The following is a 20,689-nucleotide window of genomic DNA, read 5'->3' as shown; positions in this document are numbered from 1 at the left end:
TGTAGTGGAGCCTGGTGTGGCTCCTGCAGCTCTTGGGACACTTGTTTCGACCACAAGCAGAGCGGTCGTGCCACCCCTCGGGGGCCCTGGGTGCTCCATCCAGCCCAAGCCTGGTCTGTGGGTGCAGTGAGGTGCTGAGCTGAGGGGTGCCCAGGAGGCACCCAGGCAATTAGGGAGCTGCATGGCTTGTCCCCCCGCCCCTGGGCTTCCTTGCCTGGGGCTGTCTGTGTGTGTGTGGCACCGTCACCCCTTCTCTCCTCACCCCAGCAGGGCCACACACACCTGGAGCAAAGCAAAAGGAAGCTTTTGGGGTCAGGGTGGGGAGCAGCAGGGAGCGGGTGCAAGCTCTTTCTGGCAGGCTGACCCCTTTTCTGGGTACCTGCTGCCCCACGCAAGCCTTGGCTCCTGCCACGGGGCCGTGACCCAGCACAGCTCTGCCCGAGCATCGCAGCACTGCGCTGCGGAAGGAGACCGCCAGAGCCCGGGGGCATATCAAGAACAGATTTATTTAAAAAGTGACAATCACGTAGTTCATCTCGTGAAGAGCCCTGCGGCACTGGTCAGCCTGGCCTCAGCCCCTGCGCTCGCCGGGAGCGCGTGGAGTGTGTCGTGGACGGGCGGGGAGGCAGGGGCTGGCACGGCAGCGGCTGCAGGGTCCCAGGCCTGACCCAGCCAAGAGGTGATGGAGGCAACGGCAGCTCCGACAGCAGTGGGGAAGATGTCGGGGAGCTGAGAAACGCCTGAGGTACATCCCAGCCCGTGGTGCAGAGCCGCTGAGGCAGGCGGGGGGTGGCCCCCTTGGAGGATGCACGGTTAGAAAAAAAAAAAAAAAAAATACAAAACCAAGGTCTCTAGAAAACGTTGATTCTCGCCCCATAGAAAATAGATCTGCCTGATTTTTGGAAAACAATTTGGTTTTTAACGTCTAGTGCTGATCGTTCCCCCGCCACGGCGGTGCAGGAGGGCGGTGCCGGCGGCTGCGCACGCGCTCGGGGGGCTGGTGTGCCTGGAAATCCCGGGAGAAGGCTCGCTCCTGCCCCGCGACCGCATGCGGGCCGAGGTCAGGCCGCCTTCGCGTCGCTGTGGTGCTCTCGCCGCAGCGCTCGGGGCAGCTTGGGGTTGATGAAGAATCCTTTCAAGAACAAGTCTCGGACAAAATAGGGCAGGTAGCGGTGTATGAAATACATGAGCCCAAGGCCCTGCCCCGGGTAGTAGCGCACGGCTGGGTTGGCAGCCAGGAGCCCGTCCGTGATGCTGTTCACCACCGCGCTGAGGTCCTCCACCGCCACCTTCATGAACTGGATGAACTGGCGGTTGATCTCCTCCACGTAGTCCTCGCCGTAGGCCTGCAGCAGCTCCTGGGGCAGGCTGGCCACCAGCCGCTGCTTCTGCAGGTTCCAGAAAGCGGGGTCGCACGTCGTCCCTGCAAGAAAGCGACCCCGCCGTGAGCTGCGTGGCCTCCCTCCTCCAGCCCCCCCCCCCCCCCCCCCCCCCGGTGTGGGTGCCAGAAGCTTCCCCCCCCCACCAATTCATTCCCAGCCTCCTGGGAAGGTCCTGCTGAAACCCTGGCAGAGCTCTGCCATGGGGGAAGCGCGGCGGGAGCACCGTGGTGGCTCTCGGTAGCCTGGGACAGGACGGGAGGGCTCGGACCCTGCCTGCAGCGGGGACAGCACTGCCATAAACGCGGCTGAGCGGGTTCGTCGAGCCCTGGTGGCAGAGGAGCTGCTGGCAGGGCTTGACCCTGCCCCTGCCTCTCACCAACCGGAGCCCCCCCGTCCCCAGGGAGGTTCGCAGAAGCTGCATCCTCCACCACCAACCACTCTGCTTCATCATCTGCCCTCCCCCGGGGCACCTGCCCTTCGCCTGCGGGTGCAGGCAGCAAGCAGGGCACCGACCCTCTTACCTGTTTTGTAGTAGCCAGGCAGGATGAGGCTGACTTTGACGCCCCAGGGCTGGAGCTCACTGCGGAAGGTGTCCATGAGCAGGCTGAGGGCTGCCTTCGAGGCCCCGTAGGCTGCCAGGCAAGGGAAGGGCAGGTCACCTTGCAAGAGGGAAAAGAGGAGTGAGTGGGCTTTGAGGCAGCTGCCTGCGCGGCTGGAGGGCTGGTGTAGGGCTGCACTCCTGGCCGCTGCGCCAGGGAAGGGCGGAGGGGGCCAGCCTGATGTGGCTGGTGGGGAAGCGGAGGTCCTGGGAGGGAGTGGGAGTCACACCGTATCGTGGTGCTGCTCGGCCCGCACCCAATCTCGGGGTGCTGAGGGGCTGGGGGGGTGTTGGCAGGCTGCTCACCCGCGGGGCTGCTCACGGTGACGATGCGGCCGCCGGCGGAGCGGAGCAGGGGCAGCAGCCCCTTGGTGAGCTCCAGCGAGCCGAAGAAGTTCACCTCCATGCAGGTGCGAAACTTGCCCAGCGGCGAGAGCTCGGCGTCAGCGATGGTGTCGTTGAAGCCGGCGTTGTTCACCAGGCCCCAGAGCCCTGCGGGGATGGGATGCTCAAAGAGGTGACCGGAATGAGGGGGGGGATCCCCTTCCCCCTATTCTGGGGATCCCAGCTGCTCCCCGGCTTACGGGGGTCGTGCGGGGTGCCCTGGGACAAGCCCCATTAGCAGAGGTTGTCAGAACTGGTGCCCGCAGGGATGCAGCCCCTGCTGCTACACGGAGGCTTGGCACTGCCACGCCGGCTGCAAGCTGAGGTCCCGGGGAGCTCCCGCGGGGGGGCTGGGGGGGGGGGGTTACCAAGGGCTCCTACCTGTGCTGTTGGTGTGGGCCTGGACGTGCTGCAGGACACGGTGGATGTCCTCCGGTTTGGTCAGGTCCATCTGCAGCAGCGTCAGCCTCGGCGAGCAGCTCCTGCGCAGCTCCTGGGCGCCAGCACCCTGCGGGTCCAGCACGCTGGCGAACACCCGAAAGCCCATGGCGTCCAAGTGCCGGGCCGTCGCCTGCCCGAAGCCCGAGTCGCAGCCTGCAAGAGCCAAGAGGAGCTCTGCAGTGGCTGGGGACAGCCGCTGGCTGGCTGTCCCCAGCCCCCCAGGGACACCCCCTCCCACCCCCCACCCCCCCCGAGCGCTGCCTCTCCATCCCCAGGGACCAAACCTGCCCCCCCGGTATCAGTCCTCCACTTTGGGACCACCCTGGCTTGTCACCCTGCTCCGGCTCCCGACCCGCTGGGGATGTGACCTTGCTCTAGGGCATTTGCAGGTCACGGAACTGCTGTTTTCTCTCTATCACACGCGCAGGAGGAAGAAAACACTCCCTTATCTGCAACCCCATCACCCAGAGTGCGTCTCTGATACGAGATGCAGGTAAAAACCACAGGCACGCTGAGGCACCGGGCCAGCCCAGAGCCCTGCAGCGATGCGGGGTGGGAGCCGTCAACCCCCGAAATAGCCTCCAAAAGCTCCGTCGGGCACCATTTGGAGCTGGCACAAGGCTCGGTGGGAAACGCTGCCTTTCCCCAACTGCTTTTTGCCTCCCAGAAACGGTGGCCAAGAGGCACAGCACCTCCTCAATTAGCTGGGGTGCCGAGGACGTTGAAAAGGGGGGGATTGGGGGGAAGAAAAATAAGAGGGATCCCTGTCTGCTCCTGCCACCCCGCATCCTTCAAGGGAGCATCTGCTTGGGCTGCCCTGCGCTGGAGAGCACCGGGTGCTGCCATGCCCGGCCCCAGCCTCATCTCCTCCCTCTCAGCGTGTGCAGGGGCAGCGCAGGTGACGCTGCCACCCGCAAAGCCACCGTGGGGGTGGCCCCGGGGGACAGCTCGGGTGGGAGCTGGGTGTCGCGGGGCAGCGGCGAGGCCGGTGGCTGGGGTGCAAACAAACAGCGGCGGCAAGGTACAGCCTGTTCCCGGGGCCGATGGCAGGGCTGATAGCTCGGAGGGAGCCCGCACCGCCGCCGCTGCCGGCACATTAACCATTAACAGGGGAAGCCCCACGGCCCCTGCCCCCTCCTGCCAGGCACCCTCGGGGGGAACCCCTTCGGATATCCCCGAGAAAGACCCCGATCCACCGCCTGGAGCTACCCCAGGATGGACACAATGGCGGCCCCGGGCACTGCCACTCGCTCCACAGGCCCCCATGAGACCCCAGGATCCCACCCAGCACCCTTCCTGCCGGCCCTGGGGTGGGCACAGGGATCAGCCTGCCCCCCCCCCCGCCTTCGCTCCTGCACCCCCAGGCTGGGATTGGGGTGCTGCCAGCTCAGGGTGCCAGCGAAGCCGTCCTCGGCTCGGCGTCCGCGGGCAGGTCCCCAGCTCAGCTTTACTTTATTGCTGCGTCAGAAACCCATAATAAAGCCCCCGGCCAGAGGTCAAAGCGATAACACACCCCGGAGGTGCTCAGCGGGCAGGAAGGGACTGCAGGGGACCCCTCCCTTTCCCACACAAAACCCAGCACCCATCGTGGGTGCGTGCCGGGCTGGCTCAGCATCACCCCAACATCACCCCCAGCATCGCCCCCGGCACCATCCCCGGGGTGGCAGGGGATGCCGAAGGCGCTGCTGGCACAGCCCGTCCTCCTCTCCCCTCCCAGGAACAGGTCGTGCTGCCAGCAGCCGGCCAGATAAGGTGCATTTTGCCTTTCCCAACAGGGCAGGAGAAAACTGCAATAAAGATAAGGTTTAAAAATAAAAGTGCCTGCGGCCACGGCCTCACCGTGCCGCAGCCAGCACCTTGCCTGCCACCGCCGCCAGCACACGGTTACCTGCGCTGCTCCTGCCCCAGCCGGAAAGAAAAGCTTCCAGTCCAAACATGAGGCTCCCTATCGCCTCCTGAGCCTCCAAAACACCGGGAAACATCCCAAAAACTTGAGAGGCAGGTTTGCTGGCTTGTTTCAGGCCAGCCTGGCAAGAAGGGAGCAAACATGGTCGCGTGCTGTCCCAGCCAGGCAGGGTTTGTTTTGCCTTAGAGGAGTGGGGCGGTTGGAGAATTTGTTTCGGAAGTTTTAATTTATTCACACACACACAAAAAAAAAAAATAAAACAACCCCCCAAAAAAACCCTCCTGGGAGGCTGGCGGGAGGCCCAGGGCCAGGAGGGTGAGGATGCTCTGGTGTTATTTAAGGTCTCCGGCGCTGTTCAGCTTCCCAGCTGCCGCGCTCAGGCACGGCCAAGAGCACAGGGAGGGAGAATTAAACACACACAAACACACACACACCCCCTCCCCGGGACTGTAACACGGCCTCCAAGCACAGCAGCTCGCCCAGGGCCACGCTCGCTGCCCGTGGCTACCAACACACGAGCTGCCGGCCACGCCGGGGCTGGCGTGGGAGCCGGCGCTGCCGGCTTGGCCCCGCCGGGAGTGCTGGAGCCGGCCAGTCTGCGCAGCCCCGGCGAGGCTGGCGCTGGGGCGATGCTGCATCACGAGGAGATGCCGGCGCCAGCTTCCCCCCTTGCCAACCGGTTTTGCATCCGCGCCGGCGGGAGGAACCGCGGTCAGACCGAGGAGCGCAGAAGCAGCCCGGCACGGGGAGCGCCCGGCGGAGGAGAGAGCAGGCAGCTTGAAGCCCCCATCGCATCTTCCCGGGGGCCCCGGGCCAGCAGCCAGAGGCTTTTGCTGCAGCGGGAGCGGAGCCGGAGCCTGGGTTGCAAAATCCAGCAGAGCTCCACAGGCTCGGCTGACCTTTTGCCAGAGGAGCGGGTCAGCAGCAATTCCTGGGGACTTTTGCAGAAGCTCCAGCCGCTGCAGTCGCTCCCCCCAGGAGGGCGGATTTTTAGCACGCTGAGCCCCGGCTTTACCTATTTTGAGCAAGCAGAAAGGTTTGGCCCCAGGTGTCGCCTTTGGGGTGCCCTCCCCCCGACTCGGGGAGGGGCGAAGAGGACCGACCACGCGCCGTGGGTGCCCACCGCCCCGAGATGCCCCTCGCCGGTGGAGGCAGAGCCGCCGGTGGGGCTGAGCTGTGCCAAGCCCGCAGCCCCCCGCCGCCTGGCCACGGCGAGGTGGGCACCGCTCCCGCTTCCTCGCTGCCGGGAGCCAGGCTGGGCTCCCACGCCGCCGGCGGGAGCCGCAGCCCCGCTGTGGTGCGGGCACGTTTCTTTCAGGTGAGTCAGGCGTGGCACAGCGCTGGCTTTTTGCCGTCTCGAGGTGTTCGCGCCGCTCCTGCGGCCAGCACCCAGGCCGCCGCGCACGGACACGCGCTCGGAAAAAAAAATCAGTGCCGCAGTTTGCCGAGCGGAGCCGAGACGGGCGGTAACGCGGCTGCTACTCAAGAGCTGGCAAACTACAACCACCCCCCCAGCACCTGCGCCCACCCTGGTGCGACGCGGGAGTGGCTTCCCCACCTGAGCTGTGAGCCGTGCCTCCTCATCCTGGAGCTGTGGAGCTGCAAGCCATGCATCCTCATCCCCGAGCCGCAAGCTGTGCAGCTTGATCCCTGAGCCACAAGCTGTGCATCCTCATCCCCGAGCATCCTCATCCCCGAGCATCCTCGTCCCCGAGCACCCTCGTCCCCGAGCACCCTCGTCCCCGAGCACCCTCGTCCCCGAGCTGCCAGCTGTGCATCCCTCAATCCCTGAGCCACAAGCTGAGCATCCTCGGCCTCAAGCCACGACCTGTACATCCTCATCGCCGAGCCACAACCAGAGGAGCATCCTCAACCCCAAGCCACGAGCCGTGTAGCCTCATCCCTGAGCCACAAGCCGAGCATCCTCAGCCCCGAGCCACGCACAGACCCGCAAAACCTCAGCGGTCGGAAGCGCAGCTCGGCTGAAGCAGCCCCATGCAGCTGCAGAGCTGCCCAGAGCTCGGCGGGTGCCCCGGAGCTGCTCCCTCCACGGCCACCCCTGCCTGGGACCCCAGCGTGGAAGCTGAAGAGGGGTTGCCCCAGGGCTGAGCACCCCTCCAACGGAGCAGCTCCTCCCCCCCGGGGTTAGCCCTGGCAGCGTGGGCACCCGGCAGCCCCAGGGGCATCTCCCCAGGCCAAGACGGAGCTGTCATCGCTGTCCCCAGCCTCCCAGCCCTGGGACGGCGCGGGGCTCAAGGACACTGTCAGCCGGAGGGGAGCCGGGGCGCTGAGGCCGAGCGGATTAACACACTGAGCTGCTTGTTTCCATAGGCTCAAGCTCAAATCCTGCCTGGGATGCCAAGCTAAACACGGCTGACATTTTGCTCAGAGGTGTTGCCTCCTGGCCCCGGCAGGATTCACCGCCGCCGCCTCGGATCCAGCTCCTCCGGGCGCAGGATGGGATCAATCCCAGCCCCGCCGTGGGCAGACTCAGCCGGGCGCCCGTGCAGGCGCAGCAGGGACTGATCCTGGCTGGCTCCATCCTGGGAGCACCACAGGAACCCTGTGAAGGAGGAATCCCAGGGCAAGGTGGTATCGGAGGGGATGGGACACCCCAAAAGTAACTCAGGGAGGGGGGTCCCCACCACGGCACAGGTCCGGGTGGGTGGGAGGAATCCCGAAGGATCCCTGTGGCCAACACCTCCCGGATGCTGCCCACGTTTGGAGCGAGGAGCAATAAAGGGGTGATGTCAACCCTGGGCGAGAGGGAACAAATTCTTGGCAGGGCGCTGGGGAGGGAGGGGGACAGCGGGAGCACCCGTGCCCGTGGCTGCTGAGCCACCACGGCCGCTCGCCAGCTCCGGCCTCCCCAGCCAGGTGTCACCCACCGCCTGCCCGCACCCAAGGTCCTGCCAGGGGAGCGGGGGGGCCGGGCAGGGGCACCAGCAGCCCCCACCCCACCGCAGCTGGAGGCATCACCATCAACAGGAAACCGCACCCCAGCCGGCGGCTCGCGTGGCACCGTGCTGGCAACGAGGTGTCCCCGCTCCCCACGGAGCTCCCCCCCGCCCCGGGGAGCAGCCCCCCCCACCCCCACCCCGTGCCCCGGGCACTGGTGGATGGGATCAGGGTGGCAGGAGGTGGCAGCAGCCCCCAGCGATGCCGCCGCTGCTTGCTGGTCCTCAGCGCCTGGTTGCAGGAAGCCACGAGCTTAATTAAATTAAAGAAAACCCAGGGAGATGGTTTCAGGGGTGACCCCAACCTCATCGCCAAATAACCAGCGAGGGGACAACGCACGAGCCTCCCCCCCCTCTCCAAGCAGCCTGGGTGGGTGTCCCTGCAAAGCCTCAGCTTCCTTCCCAGGCAGAACCTGAGCCAAGGGGGGGGACCCCCCACCCAACCCTGGGCAGCTGAAGTGCAATTACTGGCCGGGGTGCTGACAGCTCCCACAGCCTGGGATGAAAAAATGCCACATCCATATCCCTTCAACAGGTCCTAGGGGGCAGGGAGGGGGCCAGGCAGCCCCCCAGCCAGGCCCACGGACCACGGCACAAGGCAGAGCTGGGGATGCCCATCAGCACAGGGGGTACGGGGATGATCCAACCCCCTCCCTGCAGCGGGGACAAGAGCCAGATGGTATGAATTACAACGGATTAGCCAAGCTTTTCTGAAGCCTCACACGCCATCACCTCCACCCAGCAAGATATCTTTCACTTAAGAAACCAAAGAGAAGGGGGGGAAAAAAAAAAAAATCTGATTTTCTGCCTAGACAACCTGAAGCAGCCTGGTAGAGAGGATGAGGAGCCCCAAGGCTGGCACAGATGGGCCCACGGCTCCTGAATTAAAACCAATTTCTCAGGAGCAGGCGCTGGCTCCAGTGCATCGGTAATGGGGACCCAACAGCACAAGAGCAGCCGCAAGATAAATCAGTGTCGGGAGCCACAGCCCTCCCTGTCATTGTCACTAAAAGGCACCCAGAGGCCTTATCCTTCCCCCCCCAAAAGCTGTGGGCAGCAGATGCTGCTTGCAGCCAGCAGGGCTGATGAAGCCAGGAGCTCATTACATTGCACCGGGCCCTGGTGCAGCCAGGACAGAAACGAGCCCAGCCACCTTCCCCTACACAAGGCTGGTGCCCAGTGAGATGCTCGAGGAGGTCAGGATCCATCCGTGAGCTTGCAGTCAGCCTCAGCACCGGCTTTAAGCTCTCCAGAGGGCTGCTTGGCACCCGCTAAGCTCAGTCTAAAGGCTTGTACCATCAGGGTCAGCAGATGCATTAGCGCTGCAGGTACAGGCCAGCCCAGGAGCTAACCCAGCCCCGGCACAGCAGCGATGCTGGCAAGGACCAACCCAGGGCTTGCAAAGAGACGGGGAGGAGGAAGTGCCTCTCCCCCCAGCAACGCTGCGGCGCTTTGGGGTTTCACAGAAAAAGGGTGCAGGGAATTTCCTAGAAGCAGCTGCTTGCTGCATCCCGGGGCCCAACAGGATCTTTCAGCAGCCACCATCTCCACAAAGGGGAGATCCTCTCCCCAAAAGGAGCACCTGGACTCTTGTGTTCAAGGATTCGAGCTTCCTGCAGGAAAAGGTGAGCGGGAGAAGACAGCGGCGTGGATGCTGCCAGCGAAAGGCACAGCCTGTACATCAGAGCTAATCTGGGATGGACAGACGTCCCCCGGAGAAGAGGAAGCTGTGAAGAGCTGCAGCGATAACCAGGTTAATAATCACCTTCAGAGGGAACACAGCGAACCGGGAACACGGGGCCGGCAAGCCGCGGAAGCCATCCATCAGCAAGAGCTGTCGCTGGGAAGGACACCCATGGCCCAGGGACGGCTCAGCCGGACCAGTGCCGATGCCAAACCAGTCTGGGAAGCCAGAAAGTTTCATCAGCCACGGCCAGGATGCGGCACTGGAGATGCTCCTGTGGTACAAGGCGGTGGTGACAAAGCCACGGCTGGGCTGCAAAAGGGCTCCCGGCAGGATGGAGAAACACCAGCCAAGCCCCATATCCATCTGCCACCTGTGATAACACATCAGGCCCCAGGAGCCAGCAAGGAGGAGCAGAGGGTCATGCCTAAGGTCTGCTACAGGCAGGGCTCATCCATCCACAAGCAGCAGAAGGGAAAACCAGCTCTTCTACACGGCCCACCATGAGCTATCACCACCCCAGGACATCCCCCGGGAAGGTATTTTTAGCCAGGAGAGCAAAGCACCACAGCCACTGCAGGACCAGGAGAACCTCATATGGTGGGTCACGTCAGCCGTGGAAGAGCCCTCAACTGCCACACAGGACAAGGTGCCGCTCCACCCACCACAACGTGGAGGTGGACAAGTCACAGAGGGCTGGGACAGGCAGGGACAAAGCCAGGCTGGGGCAGCGCCGACCAAAACAGTCACTCCAGAACAAGCCCAGGGGATCAAGACGCTAAGCAGCTCAGGGTTTGCAGCACCCCAAAAAGGTCGGGCGGTTTCAATGGAGTTTCTATCAGTTCAGGGGTATTTTGGTGATGAAATTCTACTTTGTAAGGTGCCATCTCATCACTCCCCTTGTCACGAGAATAAATTCCCACCACATGCCACAAGCCCAGGCAAGCAGAAAAAGGGTTGCAAGTCTGCCCATTCCCACACCACAATGGGCTCTGCAGTTGCACCAATTGTATTTTCTCTTGCACCTTCCAGATCCATGTGGAACTCGGGGTTTGGTGGTGGTGTTTTGGTTTTTTTTTTTTTTTTTGTTAAAGAAACTGAGCTAATCACTTGAATGATCATCAACTGAGCTTCAGCTAAGACAACTTTTGAAATACATTGAGTTTTCAGGCCCCCCAGGCTAAGACCTGTACCCCCACGGCCAGCTCAAGCCACACCAGCCTCTTCTGTACCTGATTTAAGCTGTCCCCTCTTCACCCTCCGCTTGCAGCTCCCACCAGCTCTTAAGAGCCAGAGTCTGAGCATCACAAGACTATTTTGGTGTCTTTTCCCAAAACACATGATGGTGGCCCTCCAGGCTGATGTGCTTGGACTCAGGCTGGACAGCGATGCACAGGGCAGCACCCACACGTGCCTTTCAGCCTGGGACAGCGTAGGCAGAGCCCAGCACCCCAGCTGAAGGGGGACAGAAATAATCACAGGATGGCTGCACGCTCCAGGACAGAGAGCTTGTCCCCCACCTGGTAACTAGGACCCTGGAGAGGAGCAAGTATAGGTCACTGTCACCGGACACAGTCATGGGAAGATGAGCATGATGTGATATTTATGCCAAACTGGAGTATGGCCACCAGAGTAGGGAAGAATCTGCTCGAGGGTATGTCTGGTGGAAGCTGAGACACCCAGCGTGAGAAGATCCCCACCACCAGAAGAAACAGAAAGGCTTGAAAAGAGGCTGCCAGACATTCAAATCGCCCACAGAAGACATCAGGGCAGGTACCTCCTCCGGGACCTCGGCTCAGCAGCCCATCCCTCCTTGCCATCCCCAGTCTGCCAGGGGCAGCACCCACCATCTGGCTCCCCCCAGGCTCAACCACCCAGCAAGAGGCTGCGCCACCGCAAAGCCTGTAAAGCCGAAAACTGCTTTTCAAGATTACAGCCTTAGAGCCAGCAAATCCCGGGACAGCAGCATGTGCGGCGGGGAAGCCAGCTCCCAACGGGGAAGTTGATAAAGCTCAGGGGCTGGCAGCTTTCCAGTGAAGGAGGAAGCAGAAGTGATATGTTGCACGTGGAAGCACACACAGGCTGGGACAGAAGAGCGGGGACTTGGAGATGGTGGGTGTACCCTAGCAGCCAGGGGGGAACCAGAGAAGGAGGTAACAGGCATACGCTTGGCAAAGTTTAAAAAACAAGTCCCAAACTACACCTACAGCAACACGAGGGCAACGGTCTGGGGCATTTCCCAGCTCGCAGGGTCCACAACGGTGTCTCAAATCGCAGGAGGGACATCGGAGGGGGAAGAGGTATGAAAGCCCTGCAGCCTTTGCTCCTGCACGGGTCAGCTGGGGTTTAGGACCAGCACTGAAAGATGACTACAGGGAGAAGGCAAATGCTTGCCCAGGCTTGCTGGAGGCACCTTGAAGACAGCTCCCCACACACACACATCCCCCCCCCCCCATCCCTGTTCAAGAAAAACCCTGGCTGGGCAAGTCCACCACTCCTGTGCAGTAGTAAAAGCAGCACAGCTCTTCTGTAACCAGATCCTGGCTTGAGGGGAGCTAGACTCTGTGGGTAACACAATCCCAGACCTCATTAAAGACGTGCTGCGCACTGGTCTAGAGGGCAGCAACTGCCTACACTCCTTCCGAAGCATCCGTTCCCATCTGACAATCTCATTTCTGCAGGGAAGTCTCTGCTTTGTTGCTCTCATGTCCCCACGTAACCCCGAGCGTTAATCAAGCCAGCTTGGGTTTCTCTACCAACTCTGTTCTCCCACAGAGTGCAACTTCTATGCGCTTTTCCTCCTAATTAGCTGTGCTCATCATTTCTGGTTAACAGCGCTAAAAAAACCACCCCAACAGGTCTGTGTCACTAACGGGCTTCAAAAGTGCTTATTTAATAGATAAGTGAGAAAAGGCTGAGTGTATATATCTTTGTGGTGAGCAGGGATAGGTATCTATTTCTGAAGAAACCTAGCGAGGGGAAGAAGAATCCTAAAACTGTGGAGGGCTGCTGAGAAAGTTGAGGGAGAGCTTCAGCCCTGCAAAGACAGGCAGAGAAAGCAAGTTTTCCTGCTCTGCTCCCAGAAACCGGCAAATCCCATTAATAAAGAACTAGATGTTACTTTTTTTTTTTTATTTAAATATGCAAAGGATTGACTTTTTTTACACCAGGGTTGGAATTTGAGTGTTTGGTTTTTGCTCCTGTCCCACCCCTCAGCTTGGAGGAGCAGTTGTCTCTGCTGTTAATTTTTAATAGCTCCTGGAAAACCCAGAGCAGTTCCAGGGAACAAGCTGATTTTTGGCCTGCCCTTAGCCTGGGAAAGACCCCAGGTATCTCGGAGCTGGCTCGCCAGCTCCAGACGCAGGGTGGGAATGGCCTATGGAGAGCTATAGCGTCTTTGCATGAAGCTTTACCCACTTTGGGGCTGCTGGCAGGCTCAGCACCAAACAGGGGCTGCGTAATTGCCGTGCCGCTGCTCCGGCCGTGCCCTGGAGCAGAGGTGTGCATCCCCCGAGGAGCCAGCACGCCTTACCCAACAGCCACAAAGTCTTGACCCCGACATCTCTCAATCACCCAGTTTAGCTGGAAAAATGGGTCTGAGAAACAGCGAAGTCCAGATGGGAGTGATGCTGCTCTTTTACCAAGGAAAGCGATTTACCTTCACGGCAGAACAGTGAGAGAGTCCTGACATCTGGATTGAATCACTCCATCCTGCCGCAGTCACCAGATGCTTCAACATCTGTTGAGTCCATGGGAAATGTTGAAGCTCCACTTAACCATGATCAAGTTGCAAAACCTCTGTTAACCTTGAACACGATCTGAAGCCCTGACCCATTTCAGATTGTTAATGGGGCATGCAGTTGTAACAAGAGAGCCTCACCAGGAAAAGAGTTTCCCCTCAGTGAGGAAGGAGGAAAAAAAAGATGAGAACGTAGCAGGTTTGGGTCTGGAACAGCCTGACCTGCCAACCAGTTTTGTTCACAACAATGATTTGTAGAGGGACAGACCTGTCCGCAGGTGCCTCCTGCCTTTGCAGACTGTACCAAGGAGGAGCAAGTATACAAGGGACACAAATCACCTCCCCCAGTGGCTTTAGGTTACTTCAGAGCCGTGTAATTCAGGTGCAACCTTTACAGACAGAGCAGCAATTCACTGCTTTCAACTTCTCATCCAAGCTGAAGTGTAAGAATCAATACTTTGCTACACAACTCATGTCTCTTCCCTTTGCTGCAGCAAACCCCTGGAGGTAAGCAAGGTCTACGGGCCAATTTGCATTCGGTCCTTTCTGAGGATCTCCATAAATCAGGCAATTCGCTACTGCCTGAAAAACCACCCCAAGCAGTCTCATGCCACGATAGCTACACGACAGCAAGGGGCTCGCAACTGCTCCAGCAGCACAGCAAAGCCCCAGGATGCTCACAGCCATCCCTCCACCACCTCCAGACATTAAACCCAGTTGTGTTGAGCAGTTTCTGTGGACTCACCAAATTTCACAGGCATCCAACTAGGACCACAGGGAGCAAAGGATGATCTAAGCTCACATCTAAACTGACCCAGGTCAAAACCAAACCGCGCATGAAGTGCCCTCAGCCTGGATCTGGAGAGGCCAAGCAACGGCAGCTCACAACCTCCCTCCAAGGCTGCTCTTGCAGAGCGTCACCCTTGCACGGGCTGCAGAGGCCGGACCACTTTTGGGATCGATTCCTGACAGGAGGGAGATAGGGGATTCAAGCAACACCCCTCCTCTTCGCTCACACAGCTCAGAGGACTCCAACGCAGCCAAGGACACCCAGCAGTGCTGGTTTTGGATTCGGGAAGGGGCACACACACACACACACACACACACAGAGAAGCCAGCTGTTTGATGCTCGGAGCAAGGCTGCTCCCCGTGAGCCGCCGGCACACACCTGCACCGCTGGCCCGTGGGTGCCAACCACCAGCACCAGCACCCCAGGGGCGAGGGATGCCGGGTTATCTGCTACCTTGCAGCTTGCTGGTGCTGGATCAGCCTCGGGTCAGGCAGCTGCCCGTAGCCAGCCTGCCCCCACCGCAGGCGGGCCGGGGTCCCTGCAGCTTCCCATGCTTGGTCGAAGCCTGTGCCAGACCGCGGGCTCGTCTTGGAGGCAGGTTTGGGCTCACGGGCAGGCTCACATCAACAGCAGCGTGGAGGTGGCTGCTGTCTCCCTCCCAGCCTGGGCCAGGGCAGCTGATCTCCCCTCCTCATCCCTCCCCCTCCTCCTCAACTCCCAGGGCTGACCTCTCCCAGCCCACACTGCACAGGAGGGCATTCTCCTCCTCACTGCAAACAGCTGTGACCTCTCCTAGGAAGGCACGATTAACCCTTTCCTCACCCCCCCTGCCCCCAGCCAGGCTGCCTACACCAGAGCCACACCATCGGGATGCGGAGCAAGAGCCCCGAGGTCACAGCCATGGATAAACACAGCACTGCAGGGACTAGTGGCCACCTACTTTGCTAGCCCAGGGCATGCACCGTGGGAGACCACAACATTCCTCGCTCTCCCCCGGCAGCCCACCCCTGCTCCAGCCAAACCCTGAAAGGCAAACCTGCAGCAGATGGGAAACACCACAACCTTCTAGTCCCTGCTGCTATCGCGGGGTCAGCAGCTTTGCTCTGCAGCAGCTCCACATCTGCTCTGCTACTTTCCCACTGAGCTGCACAGTTAGTTTTCCTCCAGCCCTTCCCATAAACTAAGTTTTGATCTGCCAGCCATGTCCAGACCAGCACATGGGGCTGAAGCATCACACGCAGAGTTCGACTTGGGGTTGTTCCCAGGGGGGTCAGGGAGAGTGGGAAGAACTGGGACACCTCGACCAGGAGATAGAACACCACCGCAGCCACATCCCCTTGCTCCAGGTAAGCATCACTGAACCTGTGCAACTCCCTGCCGCAGGATTAAGCCAGCGGCCAAGCATTTCCAAGAGGAAACAATGCCCAAAGCTTTTTGGGCTGGGACCTCCGCTGCTCCGTGGCAGACATCAGGAGGGGACTTTGCTGAATTTCTCAGTTGATCTGCACAACACCTAGCGTGGCAGAAACCCTGTCCCCGACCTCAGGCACCTTCGCTGATGCCCAGCATCCCCAGGCACCCAACTCCACGCTTCTCCCTCGACTGTGTTTTGCTTCCCATGGGCAAGAGGAGGAAGGCCAGGCTGCCCTTCTCCAAGAGTTCACTCCTGCACCGATCCTCCCTGCCTGCTCTCACAGGAGACACCGGCAGCGACTCAATACCCAGTTGCCAGGAGGTGTCTGGAATTAATCCGCAAAAGAATCAGGCTAATGACTACACAAATAATCGAAGGATGCCATCCAGGCAGAGCAGCCCTCACATCTGCCCCTTGGCAGGCACCCGCCGGAGCAGCAGTAAGGAAACACCGATCCCGCACCGCAGGCTGTGCCTCGAACCTGTAAAACCACAAAGTATTTACAGCCGAGAGCAAACACACCAGAGCTGCATAGGTGTCACCTCAACGCACCAGGGCAAGAACACCTTGTTCCAGCCACTGACTCACTAATTATACAAGCAATGCCACAGAGCCAGGGCTGGCTTGACCCGGCGTGCCACGGGGCACCTGCGAGCACATGGCTGTCAGACATGTCCTCCCCGGGCAGCCCTGCCCCGCCACGGCTTTGACCTTCACTCGGTTGAATCATTCATTCATCTGCTGCCTTGCTCCTCCGAGCTTCCTACTCCAGGGGGGCCTCCCTCTGCTTCCCACCGGCTCCGCAGAGCCCTGCGCACCGGGACGGGGCACCCAGCTCTCACCTCTCCTTCTCAAAGGCTCCCCATCACAAGACCCGGTTGTCCAGGAAAGACACAAACCCGCTTCTCCAAGCCGGGGGGGTTTCCAAACCCAGCCCAAAGATTCCCACCAGGATGCGGGCTCCCGTCCTTGGGAGCACTGCCAAGGTCGTGCCCACGGATTTCCCTCCCCTCTGCCTCCCCGGGGAGCCAGCAGCACCCTCCCGGCACACCTGCGGCAACATCCACCCTGGCTCCAGCGCTTCCTCCTCATCCCGTGGCTGCCGCCATCAGCTCCCAGCAAAGCACCTGCTGGCCCCAGCTATCTTCATCATCCTCCAGTCCCACTGCCAGGAGGAAGGAGAGGGGAAAGCACTTGTATACTGAGATATCCTAAAGAGATTCAGCCACCGAGCCAGAGCTCAGAGCCCGAGCTGGGAGCGCAGCCCCTCAGAGCCACCTTCCCCGTGGAGGAAGGCCCCCAAGGCAGCCCAAAGGGGAGGTGGGCAGCAGCTGAGCAGAACTTCCCAGGGATGTCCCCTCAAAGAGGGGGAACGGCCTCGTTTGTCCCCAGCAGGTCCTGGGACAGAGCTCTAGATGAAGCAGTGGCGGCTCAGCCCCAGAGAGCTGGCTCCGTCGTAGCCCCTAGAGATGCCACGAGCTTTCTAAGAACAAGCGTGGCTCCAGAAGGGAGGAGAGGACAGCCCTGGGGCCAACCGAGGTGCTCCCAAAGCGGTGGCCCAGCCCTGGCGCCAGCCCCACCACGTGTCCCACCCAAACCTCCCGGCTTTTCGGAGGAGGCAGCTCCCGCCACCGTGCTGCAAACTGGGCGGCCGACGCTCGAGTCGGGGAGCTGCTTGCCGGGGGGGGGCCGAGGCGACACCCTAAAAGCCTCCTCGCTTCGGGGCGAGGGCGAACAGCAGGTCCAGCCCGGCCAGTTCTGCTTGGACTTGGAGGAGGGATGAGCGGGCGAGCCGGCGGCCGTGCCACCCGCTCTGCCCCGGGGGTGGCACCCGGGCGGGGGGACCCCCCCCCCCCGCCGCACCCCACCGAGCCCTGGCCGGGGCCGTCGGGGCGTCGAGGCCGTGTCCCCTCACTCACCTGTGACCAGGACGGCTCTGCCCGCCACCGGCAGCAGCCTGCGGGGGGACGCCCGCCACAGCAGCAGGCCGGCGGCGGCGGCGGCCAGGGCGAGCCCCAGGGGCAGCGGCAGGCAGGCGCGGCACAGGCTCTGCAGCCCGGCCAGCAGCGCCAAGGGCAGCACCAGCCCCCGGCCCGGCCCCAGGGCCCGCCGAGCCGCCCGCAGCGCCAGGCTGCCGGCCAGCGCCGCCCACAGCGCGCCGTACGCCCAGCGCTCCAGCCCCGGCTCCATCCCGGGCCCCGGCCCCGCCGCTGCCGCCGCGCCCGGCCCCGCCGCGCCCGTTTATAACCGCCCAGGCGGTGGGAAAGGGGCGGGGCCGCGCCCGCCCCCGCCAATGGGAGACGACCGGGACCGAGCCGGGGCGCCGGGCACACACCCCCCCCCCCCCCCCGGTACCCCCTCCCCCGAGGGAGCGGGGCTGCCCCGGCCCGGCGGGACACCGGCACACCGACGGCTGGGCTCGGCGCGGCTCCGGGCATCGTGCCGGCTGGGGTAGGCACGGCTGGGCTCGGCGCGGCTCGGAACGTCGGGCCGCCTCGGCAGGCGCGGCTCAGCTTGGCACGGCTGGGCTCAGCTCGGTTCAGCACAGCTCGGGACATCGTGCGACCTACAGCCTGGCTCGGCTCAGCTCAGCTCAGCTCAGTTCAGGACAGCTCAAGACATAATGCCACCTAGGTAGGCGCAGCTCAGCTTGGCATGGCTCGGTTCAGCTCAGTTCAGCACAGCTCAGGGCATCATGCCACCTAGGTAGGCGCAGCTCAGCTTGGCATGGCTTGGCTCAGCTCAGCTCAGCACAGCTCAGCTCAGCTCGGTTCAGCACAGCTCGGGACATCGTGCGACCTACCGCCTGGCTCGGCTCAGCTCAGCTCAGCTCAGTTCAGCACAGCTCAAGACATAATGCCACCTAGGTAGGCGCAGCTCAGCTTGGCATGGCTCGGTTCAGCTCAGTTCAGCACAGCTCAGGGCATCATGCCACCTAGGTAGGCACGGCTCAGCTCAGCACAGTTCAGCTCAGCTCGGTTCAGCACAGCTCGGGACATCGTGCGACCTACAGCCTGGCTCGGCTCAGCTCAGCTCAGCTCAGTTCAGCACAGCTCAGGGCATCATGCCACCTAGGTAGGCACGGCTCAGCTCAGCTCAGCTCAGCACAGCTCAGCTCAGCTCGGTTCAGCACAGCTCGGGACATCGTACGACCTACCGCCTGGCTCGGCTCAGCTCAGCTCAGCTCAGTTCAGGACAGCTCAAGACATAATGCCACCTAGGTAGGCGCAGCTCAGCTTGGCATGGCTCGGTTCAGCTCAGTTCAGCACAGCTCAGGGCATCATGCCACCTAGGTAGGCACGGCTCAGCTCAGCACAGCTCGGCTCAGCTCGGTTCAGCGCAGCTTGGGACATCGTGCAACCTACAGCCTGGCTCGGCTCAGCTCAGCTCAGTTCAGGACAGCTCAAGACATAATGCCACCTAGGCAGGCGCAGCTCAGCTTGGCATGGCTTGGCTCAGCTCAGTTCAGCACAGCTCAGCTCGGTTCAGCACAGCTCGGGACATCGTGCAACCTACAGCCTGGCTCGGCTCAGCTCAGCTCAGCTCAGTTCAGGACAGCTCAAGACATAATGCCACCTAGGTAGGCGCAGCTCAGCTTAGCATGGCTCGGCTCAGCTCAGTTCAGCACAGCTCAGGGCATCATGCCACCTAGGTAGGCACGGCTCAGCTCAGCACAGCTCAGCTCAGCTCGGTTCAGCACAGCTCGGGACATCGTGCTGCCTGGGTAGGCAAGGCTCAGTTCGGCTCAGCTCAGCTCTGCTCAGCTCAGCACAGCTCCGGACCTCGTACCGCCTAGGTAGGCAAGGCTCGGTTCAGCTCAGCTCATCACAGCTCGGCTCGGTTCAGCATGACTCAGGACATCATGCCACCTAGGTAGGCATGGCTCAGCTCGGCACGGCTCGGCACAGCTCAGCTCAACTCGGCTCGACTCAGCACAGCTCCAGACATCATGCCACCTAGGTAGGCACAGATCAGCTTGGCATGGCTCGGCTCAGCTCGGTTCAGCACAGCTTGGGACATCATGCTACCTACAGCCTGGCTCAGCTCAGCTCAGCTCAAGACATAATGCCACCTAAGTAAGCACAGCTCAGCTTAACTCAGCTCAGTTCAGCTCGGCTCGACACAGCTCAGTTTGACACAGCATGGCTCATCTCAGTCTGGCATGGCTCGGGACATCCTGCCACCTAGGTAGGCTCAGCACAGCTCAACTCAGCTCAGCCTGGTTCAGTCCAGCCCGGCTTGGCTCGGTGCCTGTGTCAGGCAAAGCGTCCAGCCCTGCTGGGCAGGAGAGTGGCTCCCCTGCCCACCGCCAGCACCAGAACCAGTGCCACCAGTGCCCGCATCCCATGGGGCGGGGGGAGCACAGGGCACGGCCTCCCCCCCAGGGCAGCCCCTTGCGGGGGGGTGCCCCCAGATCCTGCCCGTCTGCTGGGGTAGCACCATACGGGCACCGGGCCACGTCCCACCCGGGTCCCGGCGCCTTGGCCGGCCACGCTCGGGTTTCTCCCCGTGCCCGGAGGAGGTGGGGAAGGTGTGAATCCATCCCCAGCCGCTCCCTACGATGTGGGGCTAATGACCCCTGGGTGATCCCAAACCATTCCTCAGCAGCCCCGCTGTCTGTTGGCCACCTGGAGCAGGCAGCACCCTGCCACCCAGCTACCCAGCATCGTTCTGGGGCTGCTTGCCCCGGTTGGTGCCGCGATGCTCGAGGGAAGCCGTGCCGTGCAGCGCCGGGCGCCAGGTCCGTGCCACCTCCGGCAAGTGCCGGCAGGAGCTCCCTGCACCACCCCGGCCGGGGGGACAAAGTCCTCTCCTTTCCAGCTTTATTACGCAGGGTAATTGCTGCCTCTGGGCTCGCTTTATTAAGCACTTGCTTTAATATTTCACCAAGTCTCCGTACACAGTGATCCCTCGCGCGCCCCTGCCGTGGGCCTGACCCTCCGTGCCCTCTGCGTGGAGGGCGAGAGGCTTTCGCGTGCCAGGATCAACACCGGTCACCGATCCCAGAGGAGCTGCCATCGGTGCCGGCCACGCGTGCCAGACCCCGCTAGCCCTGGCAAGGTAGGGGCAGATGCCCGTGCCATCCTTCTTGGAAACAACCCCTGTGGTACCAGCAGAAAAACCACATTTCATCGGCGGCGGGGGCAAGCGCTGCAGAAGTGCAGCGTCAAACAGGCTGGGGTGGTTTTGCCGGGGTGTGGTGGTGGGACCCGCTGGGTTCACAGCCCTGCTCTTCCAGGCAGGGGAATGCTGGCCAGGTAGAAGAGGAGGAGGAGGGATGTTCCCAACAGCGTGGCCGCGGGCTCTCCTGCAGAAATCCTCACTTGCGGCACTGGGCTATTGAACTCGGTGAAAATGATGGAGGTGACCACAGGGCAGAGCCTGGGGGGACTT

General features: G+C 61.9%; 1 protein-coding gene across 1 annotated transcript; it reads right to left on the bottom strand.

Annotated features, from left to right (window-relative positions):
* Positions 1–487: 487 nt before the first annotated feature.
* Positions 488–17,498, bottom strand: HSD11B2 (hydroxysteroid 11-beta dehydrogenase 2). Its single transcript, XM_042797467.1, has 5 exons — positions 17,215–17,498; positions 2,746–2,958; positions 2,287–2,472; positions 1,904–2,041; positions 488–1,423 (listed from the first exon to the last, which is right to left on the bottom strand). Exons 1-5 carry the CDS (start codon positions 17,483–17,485, stop codon positions 1,062–1,064), a joined length of 1,170 nt encoding a protein of 389 aa, XP_042653401.1. The 5' UTR covers positions 17,486–17,498; the 3' UTR covers positions 488–1,061.
* Between the last annotated feature and the right edge of the window lie 3,191 nt (positions 17,499–20,689).

The sequence above is a fragment of the Tyto alba genome, unplaced genomic scaffold, assembly GCF_018691265.1.
Source record: "Tyto alba isolate M040663 unplaced genomic scaffold, T.alba_DEE_v4.0 Super-Scaffold_26, whole genome shotgun sequence".
Lineage (NCBI taxonomy): Eukaryota > Metazoa > Chordata > Aves > Strigiformes > Tytonidae > Tyto > Tyto alba.
Note: the sequence above shows the minus strand (reverse complement) of the source record. Positions and strands in the feature narration are given on the sequence as shown.

What these genes read in the sequence shown, in the direction of transcription:
- HSD11B2 (XM_042797467.1), bottom strand. Translation starts at nt 17,485, where the DNA reads ATGGAGCCGGGGCTGGAGCGCTGGGCGTACGGCGCGCTGTGGGCGGCG. An exon ending in CACCGTGAGCAGCCCCGCGG is followed by an intron (nt 2,042 to 2,286) that starts GTGAGCAGCCTG and finishes CCCTCTTGCAAG; the next exon opens with GTGACCTGCCCTTCCCTTGC. An exon ending in GCCTGGCTACTACAAAACAG is followed by an intron (nt 1,424 to 1,903) that starts GTAAGAGGGTCG and finishes GCTTTCTTGCAG; the next exon opens with GGACGACGTGCGACCCCGCT.